At 38.9% G+C, this 16,168-nt stretch overlaps 1 protein-coding gene across 4 annotated transcripts in view; it reads left to right on the forward strand.

Annotated features, from left to right (window-relative positions):
* The window catches only part of CTNNA1 (catenin alpha 1), a 174,822-nt gene that overhangs the window by 146,927 nt on the left and 11,727 nt on the right, over positions 1-16,168 (forward strand). For all 4 annotated transcript variants that reach the window (XM_039224868.1, XM_039224867.1, XM_039224869.1 and 1 more), the window contains one exon: positions 9,184-9,340. In XM_039224868.1, the coding sequence (XP_039080799.1) occupies positions 9,184-9,340 (157 nt within the window). The remainder of the gene's footprint in view (positions 1-9,183; positions 9,341-16,168) is intronic.

Raw genomic sequence — 16,168 nt, forward strand, 5'->3', positions numbered from 1 at the left:
TGGAGAGTCTAGTAGATCCTAATGAAATGATGTTGTGCATAAATCATGTGTGGCTGGGCCGTGTTGCACCGGTTTGAATTTGCCCTCAGAGAACATTGTTTCTCTCTTGGGTATTTTGATTTCTCCTAGTATAATAGACCCTCAGGAGGAGTGGGTTTAGACAGCACCCAGACCACACTTAGTATTGGTGTGTATCCTGGATAAAAGGCGTTTTCCTGGATAAAAGGGGGCTTCTTGTCCCCCAGACTCTTGCCTAGGCTCATTTCTGCACATGGTCACAAGCAGGCTCAGTGATGGCAAATACAGCAGGCATTTGCAGCCATGGCAGTGACAAACTTGAGTACTATGTGCTGTTTCTACATGAGGCAGCTGCAGTTCCACTCCAGCCCAGTATTGCCAGGTCATTATTTTTAAAGAGAAGTCAGCAATTCAGGTTTTTTTTGGTCAAGTCTCAATTTTAAACAATAGGTTACTAATCAAAAGTTTCTGAAATTCTATGAGTAGGGTAGACCAAACTCCTCTGGGACTGCATCTGGCTTACCCTGGTCCATGCATTGCATTCTCAAAGGGCCTCTTCTTCAAACTGACTGGTAGCAGTCCCTCTAAGGAAGAGGGGTTTTAGTGGAGAGATCTCTCTCCTTACTCTTCAACCTTATATGGGCAGTGACCTCCACCACCGGGGCCCTGAACCTGAGGTGTTCCCTTCCACAGACGTTAACAGACTAGGCTGGTTAGTTCCCCAGGACTTTAGGATGGGGTTTAATATGCTGTAGCCTATAGACAGTTATTAGAGTGCATCTTTATTGTGAGGCTGCTGGCCATATCTTACCAATAGGATGACGTACATGTTCGATTTTTCCAGGCTGTTTTTTGTGCCTCACACCCACACTCTTGCATGTTGGAAGCCGGGGGCCCTTGTCCTGGAGATGCTCTCCTTGTGTAACTTGACTGTGGCACCACCTACGGTTTGGAGTTGGCTCATAGACCTTATTGTTCCTTCTGAAGGGGAAAAATGATGGAACCTCCAGCTTTCCCCCCATTTTTCATTTCACTCAATAGCAAATTAACTGTGGAAATTAGAACCGTTGTGAAGTACTCACTTTTTAGCAGTTAAGTGACTTTAACTTCAAATATTTGAGATTAATTAAAGTTGAGGAGGAAATAACCTGAAAGTGGCTATGTTTGGTTGCTTGGGGGAAAAGAAGCACCCACATTTTTCTTGTGATTTGCTATTGCAAGAAAGGAAGTAGGTCAGCTGTCTCTGCCTGCATTGCCTGCCACTCTGGCTACACCATCTCACTCTGTTCATCTGCAGGAGGACCTGCTTCCATTTGAGCAGAGAGCCCTAGTCTCATATGCTTTTATAAGGAAAAAGCCCAGCTGTTTTGGGGATAGATCTGAATTTGTACCCCACATATCCCAGACATGTCTTCTTTGTGAATGTGTCCAAGTCTTACTCCATGATAGTTGCTTAAAATATTTCACTTTTTTTAGTTCATTTGGTGCTGGCCAGAGGAAAAAGAAAAAGAAGGTGGTTTCTGACAGTTGAGTCTTTAAAATTATAGGAGGGCATTTTGGAGATGATCGCACTTAATATTTTATTTTTCTTAGTTCATTTGTGAGAATGAGCATTGTACATTTAGGTTAATACAGATCTGGCACTTTAATAATTCATATAGCCTGGTTTAATGCATGGCCTTTCTTGGAAATCTACACAAGGGTGAATTAAGTATTTGAAGCCACAGCTTATCTGCATTTCTCTCTCTCCTTTTTTTTTTTTTTTTGTACTTCTCACTAACGAGAGAAATAACTTATGAAATTGCCTGTTCTTTCTTGTGCCTTCTTAGATTTATCTTCCATATTGCTTCTTTTCCCTTTGTGCTTTTGGGAACACTGATCTTTTCCATGGTTGACAGGCTTAACAAGCATCAAATAAACACAAACCCAGACAGGCCTGGCCTATAGGTGGTGAGAAAATATGTAGCTCTTAATGGAGCATCCAAGGCATACAGGCCAGGGTACCCTGTGACCTGAGCTCTCACTCATCTATTATTTCACAATCATAGGACCATGTAACTTTAACCACCTCACTTGTCCACTTCTGATATTCTCTAATCTTTTCTTTCAAAGCAATTTCACAGAAGAGCTTGAAGGAGATGCTTCTAACCAAAAGTTTCAGTACCTTGGTGCCTGCCCCCCCCCCACTCCCCCAGCCCCTTCCACCCCTTTTGACCCCTTCTGACAGAGATCTGCTAGTAACATGCTGCCAGAGACATTGCAGTCTACCTGTGAGACTTGCATATTGATACTGGTTAGTTTTCCTTTCTGGTACAGTCTGGTTTCCATAGCCTAACCGTTGGAAAGTGTTTACTTCTCTTCTATTTTCTTGAAAAATCTGTATAATTGATATTAGTCCTTTAAATGTTTGGGATAATTTACCACTGAAGCCATTTGGCCTGGAGTTTCCTTTTGGGGAAGGTTTTTTAACAATTCAGTTTCTTTAATCTATAAAATGATGCTCACTTTAGCTGTTTATTCTTGAGTGATCTTTGGTAATTTATATTTCATCAATTGCTACTCTGGTACTTTATTCCTTCTGCTTACTTCGGGGTCTGATTTGCCCCTTTTCTAGTTTCTAAAGTTAGAAGTTTTTAGATCATTGATTTGAAACTTGGTTTTCTGATGTCACACTTAAACGTTTCATGCTATAGATTTCTCTTAAAGCACTGCTTTAGCTACATCCTTCAAATTGTAATGTGTGTGTTAAACAGTATGGGAAGGTCAGGAAAGACACCTTTGAGAAAATTATTTAGCAGCAAAGAGATCTGGAGGAGATGACAGAACAAGCCATGGAGGCTACGGCGCTCCAGGAGCAGCAAATGCACAGACTTTGAAAATAAAGGTCAGATATCTAACAGAAGTTTGGGTGGTTTGGGTCTTTTTAGGACGATGGGAAAGCCTTTGGCTTTTTACTCAAAGTGACATGGGAAGCCATTGAAGGATTTTTGAGAGGATTGACATGATCTAATTGAGGTCTCCCTGACTTCTGTCAGGAGAGATAGAAGCAGAGGTAGCTCTCAGGAGGCTGTGCTAAGCAGAAAAATATGCTCACCCCCAACAAAGATGTTCATTTCCTAATTCCCAAGACCTGTGAATACATTATCTTAAGTAGCAAAAGGGCTTTGTAAAGGTTAAAAAAAGGAGAGACAGAGAACTAAGGAATAGCTAGATTATCAGGGGGGGACCCCAGTATAATCAAAGTGTCCTAATATGAGGGAGACAGAGTTGTCAGAGTCTGAGAAGACACTGTGATGGTGGAAGCAGGCATTGGAGCCATGTTGCCACAAGTAGAGTGTGGACAGCCTCCAGGAGTCAGACTGGATTCTCCTCTAGAGCCTCTAGAGTGAATAGGCCTGCTGACACTTTGACTTTTGATATGCAGAACTGTTAAGATCATACATTTGTGTTGTTTTAAGCAAAACTACTTTGCTCATGATACGTTACAGCACCAATAGGAAACCAAAACAGACATTATGGTACTAATCCAGGAAAGAGTACAGTAGATGTGATGAGCACTGATTAGAGTCTGGATATATTGATGATAGAATTTACTGCAGAATTAAATATGAGGTAGAAGGCAAAGAGAAGAGCAAAGGAGAATTCCAGAATTTTGAGTCTAAGTACCTGAAAGGATGGAGCTGTCATTTATTTTGATAGGGAAACGTGATTTGGGGGGAACAGCTAAGGAGCTCTATTTTGGACATGGTAATTAGATACGCAAGATGCTAAGTGAAATTCAAGGAACAGATCTAGACAGGATGTATAAATGTGAGATTCATCAGCACACATAGGATGCCGTGAGCCTGGATGTACTCACCAATAGAATAAGTATACCTAGAATAAAAAAGTTTAGGCACTAAAACTGGGGTTCCCTAACATTTAGAGTTTGGGGAGATGAGCAGAGGAGACTCAGGAGGGTTAGTAAGACCAGAAGAACACCAGGAGCTGGCTCTACCTTGGAAGGCAAGTGAAAAAGAGTATTTCTAGGAATGGTGTTTATTTATGTCATTAGTCCTTGTATTGAACAACATGTAGACATGACAAATGACCTTTGACATAGGAGTTTAGGTACAGTTTAGGAGACATAAGCTTGATTGGAGTGGGTTCAAGAGAGAAGAGAGGGATTGGGTATAGCAAGATGGCAGCTCTTTCAGATTTTATGTAAGGTTTATAGAGACATGGGGTGGTAGCATGAGCTAGATATGGGATTGAGACTGCTATTTATTTTTTACTTTTAGTTGGGGCCTTTAATAGAATGTTTTTTATGTTTACCTGTTGAAAATAATCCAGTAAAGGAGAAATATTGACAGTATAGAAATAGGGGAAATATCGATGATACAGAATTAGGAATTAGTCCAGTAAAGGGGAAATATTGATAATACAGGATATTATCATCAATATAAATATTATCAGTATTATAAATCAGTATAAATATTATCAGTGTAAATATAATATAAAAAGTTAAGACAGCACATGGTACAGATGCAGGTAGCTGGGTGGATATGGTGATAGGAACTACAGACATTGTCTTTTGATCGTATTCACCTCATGCAAATTGGAAGCAGCAGACTTAGAAGCTGAGAGTGAGGATGCTGGCAGAGGTAGGTTAGAAAAGAAGATGTGAAACAAATACTCTATAGAGTCCAGACTTGAGAGGAGGAGATTGATTAGACTAAGGAAACGTAGTTCCCTTGCTGTCCCCAACACTCCGTGTCTTGAGTGATCAAGAATTTTAAAGCAAGACCACTCAGCATGCTTGGGAGCAGGAAATTCTGAGACCTTTGCGTAGAGCTTTTTGGGATGGAACAGGGATATGAGGTGAGAGCTAGAATTAATGTTCTAGGTAGGAAATGTGGATGTAGTTGGCACCTAAGTGGTATGTAAAATCATGAAACTAGATGAAATTGCTCATTGTGAGGGGAGGGGTGTAGTTAGAGGGCAGCATAGGAACAGACCCTGAGAACTCTGAAATTCTTTGATGTCGAAGAATACAAGGCAGCAAAGAAGACAGGGAAGAAATAGCGAGAGCAGTGGAAATAAAACAGAAAAAGGATTCGAGAAAATATAACATCTAGACTTGACCAAAAAAACACTTTGTAAACTAGGAACAGAAGAGAATTTGCCCAACCTGGTAACATCATGTTTAATAGTGAAACATAATCTTTTTTTTTAATGTTTTTATTTATTTCTGAGAGAGAGAGCGTGAGCGTGAGCAGGGGAGGGTCAGAGAGAGAGGGAGTCACAGACTCTGAAACAGGCTTCAGGCTCTGAGCTGGCAGTCAGCACAGAGCCCGACGCGGGGCTCGAACCCACGAACCGCGAGATCATGACCTAAGCGAAAGTCGGACGCTTAACCGACTAAGCCACCCAGGCGCCCCTTGTGAAACATAATATTAATGGGAACAGGCTGAGCCCTTTCCTCCTACAATCAAAAACAAGACAAGGATGTCCTATTGAACATTATTCCTAGATGTTTTCAATGTGGTGGTAGTTGCCTAGTGTAGGGCTTTCTGCAAATTTAATGAGCAAAAAGTATTAACTCCTCTTAATTTTTATTTCTTTGATTTGTGAGAGTAAATTTTTCCCCCTAGTTGTTTACTAGTCATTTGTAATTCATCTTAGGTAGGCTGTCCATGTCTTTCTTTCATTTTTCTGCTAGTATTTCGGTGTTCTTCTTACAGATTTACCTAATATACTTCATCAGTTATAGATACTTAAATACAGAAGTAATCTAGTCGGACTTATGAATGGACTTCTCCCATTGTTATTTGGAAATGGGAGAGTTTTCTAAGAAATGAGAGATCTTTATTTCTCTTGAAGTATCCAAAGCATAAATAGATTCTTATTAGCTTTGTTATTTTTTCCTCATTATTTATCAGAAACAACCTTAACATTTAAATATAAGCATGAAGTGGGGATTTAACTTTTTCTCTAGATAACCCATCAAATACAAAACTAATGTACTGTTAATCCCTACTGGCATGTGATGTAACTTTTTTATACACTATGACAGAGTCTGTTTTTAGATTATTCTGTTCTAATTACTTTAGCTTTGTTTTACATTTAATTACCTCTCTTCCCTTTCTCTCTCTAAGATTTTTTGGCTATTCCTAGCTGTTTATTGTTGCAGATTAATCTGTGAGTAAATAGGTCAGTCTTCCTTCACCTAAATATGGAATGTGTTTGAGTTTTTATAATATCCCTCAGAAAAGTTAAGTCACTTACTGTTAACTTGTATCCTGTGGGTTTCTTCAGAGATCTAATCTTCTATATTTCCTGTTAATTGCTTTCATGAAGATTTGACATTCCTCTCATTTTATTTTCTAACTTTTTTCTAGTATAAAATTGATTTTAATATATATTTCTATTTCTCTAGCTACCTTAATGAACTCTTTATAATACTAAAATTTGTTTAGTTGCCTTTTCAGTTTCCTAGATAAACAGAGATTATCTGTATTGAAAGGTAATTCTGTGGTCTCCTTTCTAACAGCTTTTTCTTTTATTTCTATTTTCCATTTTATTTCATTGGCTACAAAGATCATTATATTATTGTTTAAGTAACGGTAACAGGAAGTATGACATTAATAACATCTTTATTTTTTAAGGTAAATGATTCTCTTTTTACCACTAAGTATTGTTTGATGACTATTTGAAGTAGTATGTTCAGAATCTATTTCTCATTTACTCAGAGTCATCAGAAATGAGTACTTAATTTATCAGATGTCTTTTGTAAATAGTTTGTAATGAAAATGAGAATGTTAACCTTAGACAAGGTGCTTTTTCTCCATTATACTGTACCAGATATAGTATCTGGTACAGATATACTATATAGTATAGTACAAAGAGAGTAATTTTCTTTTTGTAATGGAGGAATTATCTTTGTATTTAAAACATATAATTAATTCCCTGCCTGTGTTTATTTGGCTCTCTTAGGAAACATTTTTTTTCAGCCAAATATTCTAACATGGTCTAGCTCTGCTCTGATTCATTGGTGCATTGGTGAATCAGTGAGTTAAGTAGTGAAGAGAGTAGTCCACAGTGGTGAATCACCTGGTGGGAAGTGAATGGCAAGAAGGAAAAGAGGCAAAGAAAAAGCCTTGAAATGATGAAAATATGGAAGACCATAGCAGAACACATGGAAAGATGGTGGGATAGCTCTGCTTACAAATAATTTTCCAAACCCATATACTTTAATAAATGACGGGCTTTTAATAATAAGTAGCTGGCCCAGTCCTCTGTGCCTATGGGTCTGTCGTTTATAATCTTACTGGTCTATCATTTCGAGTTGTTGAGGAGGGAGGAAGAGCAGCTGTGCCAGTCTAGTAGGTATGATTCTTCAGTCTGTTTACAAGTCTTTGTTGACTAAGTTGAATAAAATTCTTGAATGCTGCGCAGTATATTGGAAATTATGACCTGAAGGCATGTGGTTCAAATGGCACCTAAAACAATGTATCCCAAATCAGTTTTCAAGTTTGTATGCCCAAATGCCTCTGTGGTAACTATTTTTCTGCTACATCCAGATCTCGACTGCATCACCACCAATTTTCTCTTGTCTTTGCTTCCTTCCCAAGTTGTATTATCATAAGTGTATTTATTTATGATAACCTATAAGGACCTTGGACCTAGAAATATTAGTGATTATTCTATAAGTTTGATTTCATTATTTACTCATTGAATGAAAACACCAAAGGATTTGAGTAGGTATTTCTACAAAGAATCTGTGCTAAGGGTCAGTAAGCATAGGAAAAGATGTGCAGTATCATGAGCCATCAGAGAAATGCAAGTTAAACCACAATGTGATAGCACTTCACACATACCAGGATAGCTGTCATTAAAAGAAAAGAGAGAAAAGTGAAAGAAAGAAAGGAAGGAAGGAAGGAAGGAAGGAAGGAAGGAAGGAAGGAAGGAAGGAAGGAAGGAAGGAAGGAAGGAAGGAAGGAAGGAAGGAAGGAAGGAAGAAAGGAAGAAGTGTTAGTGAAGATGTCGGGAAATTGGAACTTTCATACATGCTGGTAATAGACAATTGTGTAGCTCCTTTGGAAAACAGTCTGGCAGTTTCTCTAAAGTTAAACATAGGACCCAGCTATTCCACTCCTGCTGATGTACCCAAAAATAATGAAAACACAGAAACATGTATGTGAATGTTCATAACAGCTTTTTTCATAATGGTCAAAAAAGTGGAAATGGTTCACTGATGTGTGGATAAATAAACTGATCAACTGATGTATGGTTAGATAAAATCTTGTGTATCCATATAATGGCATATTATTCATCAATAGAAAGGAATGAAATACTGACTGACACATTCTGCAGCATGGAAGAACCTTGAAAACATCAAGTGAAAGAAGCTAGTTAAAAAACCCACATATTAATATATTCCACTTATATGAACTGCCCAGGATAGATAAATCTATAGAAAAAGAGAGTAAAGTTAGTGCTTGCCATTAGATAGGGTTAAGGAATGAAAGAAATGGGGAATGGCTGCTGACGTATATATGGGGTTTGTTTTCGAGTGATGAAAGTGGTCTAAAAATGACTGTGGTAATGGTTACACAACTGTGAATATACTAAAAATTACTGAATTGTGAGGGTGAATTTTCTGGTATGTGAATTATGTCAGTTAAGCGGAATGATTTTTGTACAGGTTACTTTCTATGCTTCAGAACCTGAAATAGCAAAAGTTCATCACCAGATTATTAAGAATGGTGGGTAACTCAATCAAACCTAGAAATTGTGTAATCAGAAAATAGCAATGTCCATCCAGAAGATGGGATAAGAAACAGTTAATGTTGATGAAGAAACAAGATAATCTTATGAAGCAAGGAGTTGTAATTCTATATTTTTGTCATGGGATGTTCTTGTGTATGGGTGTGTGTGTGGAATAAAGACTAGAATATAATGTAAATAATTTTAAAGAGTTACTGTCACAGAGTAGAGAGGTTAGAGATATTTTCATTTGTCTTATTATATATCTCTGTTTCCAGTATATTTCTTTTACCCTCATGTCTGCTGCCTTTTGTTTAAAAGAGACAAAGCCATTACCACTATATTGACCAGAGTGTCCCACCTGTTTTATTTTCATGCCTCTGAATGCGTAAACAATGAACTTCAATATCTTTGCAGGTTATCAATGCTGCATTGGCTTTAGCAGCAAAACCACAGAGTAAACTGGCCCAGGAGAACATGGATCTTTTTAAAGAACAGTGGGAAAAACAAGTCCGTGTTCTCACAGATGCTGTCGATGACATTACTTCCATTGATGACTTCTTGGCTGTCTCAGGTAATGAGCTGGTTCCCCAGAGAAGCATGTGAGAATGAACATAATTACTTCTCCCTAAGTCACAATAATGGACAATCAAAATGCCCCCAAGTCTGGGCAGGTAAATTATTCTAGGAGTAATATTGTGCTGGTTTTCATTTTAATTAAAAAAAAAAAAACAACAACAACAAACTACTACTGACTCCTGAGCAGTGGGAGGAGGGTTGGAGTTGTTTCCCTTGTGGTGGGGCTGATCTAGATCTTAGAAGCATGAATTTGAAAGCTGGCTGGCAGTTTTCTCCCGTTTGTATAGAGTAATATTTTGCAACTCTTGACCTGTACAGCACATGACCATCCTTCTCTCTTGCTGCTATTGTATTTAGAAAAAACATTGACCTGTGTCCTGTGAGAGGCTGTGGTTATTTGTTGTAAGCCTGTGAAACTTTAGAGGAGGGGTTTCCAGCACCATCATCTTTAGTTCATTTTTAAAAATAATATTTCCCCCTTCTTGGAAAGCTTCTTCCTCTCTCTCTCTCGGAAATGATCATAGTTTAACTGCCTACTTTTCGAAAGACTCTGTCTGCATGATGCACAGATAGAAAACAGAGAGGAAATGTTTAAGTGCCATTTAATTATGAACTTGCAAAAAATAAATCTGGGTAATTCACCTCACAAAAACAGTTGATTTCATTATATAAACATAAACTGGTAATGACATAGTAAATTGCATTCATATAGAAAATGTCTGTCAACTGCAATTCACTGTTTATCACACAGAGATAAATTTCCATCCATCTCCTTCAAGTTGAGCAAGTATAAATGCATTCTTCATGTAACAGGGCCTCTGCTACCCTTAGCTGCATGCTTGCTCTCCGGAGGTGCCAGGCCTCCTGAGGCCAGTGGCTGTGGGCAGAGTCAGCGGCTGGTTACTTGTAGGGCTAAAACTACCTGTCACCTCAGGGAACCACAGGCTGGAACGTGGGAGATGTGAGTGTCATTGGAGCTTGAAAGAGAAGCAGGGCTTAAGTACATGCACAGCGCAGTCCTCCAGCAATGACCTATATATAAGGTGACAGTGTTCTGCATACCAATGTCATCCTGTCTCTGCCTGTTCTCCGTGGGGTTGGTAGCTTTGGCTATACTTGAGAGAGTGGGGAGTAGGCAGTCTGTAAAGTGCAAAAAGAGGGGATAAACCATGCTGCTGCAGGAATGCCAAATTGCAGGTGCTGGTACTTTAAAACAAAAAACCCATTTGCAAGCACATCTTTGCAGGTGCCAAAAATGCAGCAATGGCTTTTTTGGGAAATCTTGGCCTTCTGTTGTTTTTCCCAATGAAGTACTGAATTATTCTTTTTCATAGGTTTAGAGAAAAACATTCCACCTTCACAGTACACTTTTAAGCAAACAACAAATTCTGAAATCTAAATGTAAGGCCCCCCTCCAGAGATAGATACTACATTCCTAAACTTCTTGTGATGAGGTTGGTTATATATCTCAGGCTTGGTCTCAAGGGATTTTCAGTCCTTCTTACAGCAAAACAAAATATAATAGAATCAAATGTCCCTCATGTAATATTCTTCAAATTGGAGAACAAAGAGGCTTCCTGCAGTAGCATTTAGTGGCATCCAGCAGTATCTTTAGGGTATATGACATAAAACGGAAGAATGCTAAAAAGAAATCAAATTCTTTAACAGATACACTTTTATCTGGTGAGTATGTTCAATTTTTATGCAAATGTGAGAAAGTATAAGGGTTGACTAGATGGAAAGGAGTTTAGTCCGTTTCTATTTAGGAAATAACGTGAAACAACTCTCTGCTTCAGGAAATGTTGGTGTTTTCAGAGTATGTGAATTCAGAGGTCTACCCTACTATATTTCTCTGAGGTTTTGTCACAGGCTTGCTTAGCAGCATCATTTAAATGATTAACATTCATAATTCTCCTGATTCTCTCATGGTGTGCTTGATAGGGGCACGAGTTGAAGGAGGATGCAAGCATATTCCGGTACAGAATTCTCCTCAACTGACCAGTTAGTTGTTGGCATTCACACTGCTTTATACTCTCACACACCCACCTCACCCATGAGAATTTGAGCACCTTTTCGGGGCGGGTGGGGAAGAGATGTCTACCCATCTCTTGCTAGGGAAGTGACTGGCTCTCATCACAAGGAACCCCCTTTGAACTGGGCAGGCCCCCACTGGTCTCTGGTCATTAGCCCTTGTACCATTCATAGTGTCTCTTAATTGTGCACCATGGATTGGAGAGGAGGTGTCATTCTGCAGCATTCATGGGTAGTCTTTAGACAGTACGTTGCATCTTGTCCTCATCCTCATCTGCCCCCTCTGCCCATTTCCCCTTGCCCTGTGGCCTGCCAGTGCTTCAATAGGCCTGCCTGTGAAGTAGGCATGCTATGAGGCAAGTGCCTAGCACAGAGTCTAGCTTTGGGTGGTAGGTTTCATAAACCTATGCTAAATGCACAGTAAGGATGGAGCTTGACACCTTCGAGTGGTTGTTTTCTACTGTATTTTGGTACCTCTGGCAGTGTGATAGTTTTAAAGGAATATTTTTACTAAGGATTTTCTACCACGAACTCCTTCTTGGAATCCATGGGGACTACAAGTTTGCTGGAGCCTGCCCACTAGCCACGAACCCTCTAAGAGACATTCCCTACTTAGGGAATAGGACTGAGAGGATTCTTTGTTGCTTTATCTCTGTTGTTCCTGGATATTCTGTCCTTTTGGTTTCAGAAGTTCCCTCACTTGGCACGAGTCTTGTCTAAATTTTTGGCTCAAAAGGTGATGATAATTTTGTGTATAATTTGGTGAAGCCCCCAAACATTTCATGAGGCTGCAGGGTGAGGGAAACTTGATAAACTCTGTATGTCAAATAGGAGACAATGGCATTTGAAAGAGAGACATGCATGCCACCCCTAAGGAAGAGAGAGTGGGGGCTCCTTTTCACCAAGCTCTTTTCAGAATGTGCCTTGTAAATATTGGAGATGTTAAGATGCTAGAGCACATTCAGCAGACCACAAGTCTATTTATGTTGACTGATCCCTTAAGGACAGGAGTTTGAAATTTATCAAAGTGATAAAGACTGTTTGAATTTCATTTGAATTGTATTTGATAAATGTTTTCCATGGAAGTGCAATTTACTTTCTTGTGCGTTTATTCTGCTTACATGTGGAAGTTTTAGTTTCTTCATTTTTTTTTAAATTCAAGTGTTTGGCTAGAGTGGTTCTAATTGGGTTTATTACATTTCTTTACCTCATGCTTTTGGAAACAAATAGTATATTGCATTAGATACATTAGGGCAACACATAAGACTGGTAATTTGTACTTTTTCTTCTTCATTAAGGGTCATTGTGCCCAAAGAATTTGGTCTCAGTAGAAGGCCATTAAATAAAAGGATTACTACACCTAATTTTTTGTTTTTGTGTTGAAGAGCAAAAAACAACAACAACAAAAAACCCCTTCAAAACTGAAGATAAGGCAGTGGTGAAGTTAGATTTGATTTCTGACTCTCCTGCCTACTAGCTGTATAACCTTGGGCAAGTCCATGGCCTTGCTTCCTCATTATTTAATGGTGGGTTTTTTGTTTGTTTTTTTGTTTTTTTAATGGCTACTATATAAAGAGTTAAATGTCGGGCACTCAGAGTATTTCCTGATATAGATTAAGTCCTCTATATAAAGTATTAATATTATCATTTCATATGTGTGCACAAGGTTATACCAGTAAAGATATCCAAGAGCAAAGGGTACACACAATAGGCCCTGTTACATATCATGAATTGAAGTATAAGTTGATGCAGCCTTTCTGGAGAATGCCAGTTGGCTTGATTCCTGGAGGCCAATTAGGCACCACACATCTACTTTAAACATACATATGCCTTTTGACTTAGTAATCCTATTGCTAGAAATTTACCTCAGGGATATGTACACATATGTACCTGTACAAGGTTGTTCATGTCAACCAAAATGTTGAAGAGAAGACTGGATAAGTGAATTATGGCCCCTCCATCTATTCAGTAAGGTACTTTGCAGCCATTAACATGAATGGGGTAAATGGATGGATGCAGGCCTAGAAAGGTTTTCAAATGAAAAACATATAATAGTGTCCATAATATGGTCTCTTGTTAGATAGACTGTTGTGTATGTGACTTTTTTTCCTGTTAGAGGCACCTCCCAGTGAAGACTGTTGAACAATCAGAGTTTTTGACGGGGTTCAGATTGGTGTGTCTACCCATAATGAATCCTTGCTGATATTCCTTGGAAATTCAGTTAAAGCTGAAGTAACTTAAGATTTTAGTTAGGGACGTTTGGTTGGCTCAGTCGGTTGAATGTCCAACTTCAGCTCAGATCATGATCTCAGTTTGCAAGTTCAAGCCCCATGTCAGGCTCTGTGCTTACATCCCAGAGCCTGGAGCCTGCTTTGGATTCTGTGTTTGTCTGTCTCTGCCCCTCCCCCATTCGTACTCTGTCTCTGTCTCTCAAAAATAAATAAATGTTAAAAAATTATTTAAAAAAGATTTTAGTTAGCCTGGGTAGCTCCAAGTCTCTCTTGTTTGTACACGTTCACTGGAAACTCACTTCTTTAAGGCTCAAGTGCAAAGAACAGGATTGATGTTGTGTCCTGAGTATGTGGTGGCCTCAGCTGGATGGGGCTTTCCGAGAGACAGCTGTTCAGTGACGGTAGACACTATTAGCTTCCTGAAATAGAAGGCTTCCTTTGTTGCTAAAGAATAGCAAGCTCTTCCCTGGTTTAGGTTCTCTGGAGAAAGCCCGTGTGAATTCAAGAAAGTCTAAATTGATTTTTAAAAACATAGGTGCCTAGATTAAGGTTAACAAATCATTGGTGAAAGTTTGGACTATTTTGTTTAATGAACAAAAAAAGAATGTCATGCTTCATTGATTCTCAGATGGGCTTCCTCCCCCATACTGACAATCCTGAAACAAGGATGAGCTTTAAAATCAGTGATACAGGAAAACACTGATTCATAGTTTAGTTAGTGATATTTTTCCTTCCCTTCCTGCTACTTTCCTCTCCTGAGTTATACAAGTGTAAAATGTGTTAGGTTCAGCAAAAGCAGCAGTTCTTAACCCACAGGCTGGTATGGTGTGCAGGCTCAGTACCAGTCTGTTTGGTTTAATTATGTAGAAAGTTTGTATATAAAAGATGTTTCCACTGAGCTCCCCATCTGTTTATTCTTGTGAATGGTTCAGATATCCTCCCTAAAATTTGTTTATGTAAAAAGTTTAATATATTTTCTCTGTTGATAATACAATGATAAAAGCCCTACAAGTCCCCACTGCTTTTTGAATTAGTACACAAAATTAGGGTTTTCTTAGCTTTGCCGTGGTAATTCATTTTTCCTTTCTGTAATGGGAATTCATATTGTATTCTGGCTTTCACTGGAAATAATTTATTTAAAGAAAAGAAAGAAAAACTTTTATGTTTTTATTTTTTATTATTATTTTTTAAAAATTTTTTAAATTTATTCCTGAGAAAGAGAGACCGCATGAGCAAGGGAGGGTCAGGGAGAGAGAGAGACACAGAATCTGAAACAGGCTCCAGGCTCTGAGCTAGCTGTCAGTACAAAGCCTGACACAGGCCTCGAACCCATGAACTGTGAGATCATGACCTGAGCCCAAGTCGGACGCTTAACCGACTGAGCCACCCAGGCACCCCAGAAAGAAAAACTTTTAGAGCAATTTTAAGTTCACAGCGTAGTTTAAGAGAAGGGTACAGAGATTTTCCATCAGTCTGTAACCCCACACATGCACAGCCTCATCAGCGTGTCCCATCACTGTGGCACATTTGTTACAACTGATGAAGCTATATATCATTATCACCAGAGTCCATGATATACCTTACTGTTCACTCTCACTGGTGTGTATTCCATGGGTTTGGACAAGTGTATCCATAATTATAGTGTCATGTATTCACTACCCTAAAAATCCTCTGTGCTCTGCCTTTTCTTCCCTCCCTCCTCTGACTCCTGATATTTTGACTATCTCCATAGTTTTGCCTTTTCCAGAATGTCATATAGTTGGAATCCTACCGTATGTAGCCTTTTCAGATTGCCTTCTTTCATTTAGTAATATGTATACCTTGTCTTTTCATGGCTTAAGTGGTCATTTCTTGTCAGTGCTGAATAAAATTCCATGGTCTTGATTTATCTCATTTTATTCATTCACCTAATGAAGGACATCTTGGTCATTTCCAAGTTTTGGCAGTTAGGAACAAAGCTGCCATAAACATCTGTGTCCATGTTTTATGCGGACCTAAGTTTTCAACTCCTTTGGATAAATACCCGAGTGTGATTGCTGGATATGGTAAGGGTGTGATTAATTTTATAGGAAACATGTTTTTACAAAATCTCTTTTCATTCTGTCACATGGTTATTTTTTGTTGTTGTGATTTTCATTTCATACCACTGCACCTTTAGTCTCAGAACACAGAGACCCTTACAGAGTTCCTGTCTCTAGTCTGTTGGGAACTACAAAGAGAAGGGCATTGGTTCTTGGGTCCTGCAGAGGATGCTGAAGCCCAAAGGCAGTGCATTGTGTTACACTGTTTTTTGGTAGATCTACTAAGTACCACTCATCTCTGGCTCCCTTTGACATAAGAGGGAATAGCACCATGACCACTGTCTTAGTTTTGAGTATCTTAAGAGGTCAAGCTTATAGTTCCCTCCCTTCCAGAAATTGTCACATATAACTTGACTGAGTATGTTAGCAGAGACTGTGAGGGAAGGATAATGGCTTTTGCAAGTGGATTAAATCAGGAGGCAGTCCAGAATAATGACATGTCGATGCATAAGGTGTCCGGGGCTGGCAAAGAAATGACCA

Source organism: Hyaena hyaena, unplaced genomic scaffold (genome assembly GCF_003009895.1).
Source record: "Hyaena hyaena isolate Hyena2069 unplaced genomic scaffold, ASM300989v1 scaffold_1806, whole genome shotgun sequence".
NCBI classification, from domain to species: Eukaryota; Metazoa; Chordata; class Mammalia; order Carnivora; family Hyaenidae; genus Hyaena; species Hyaena hyaena.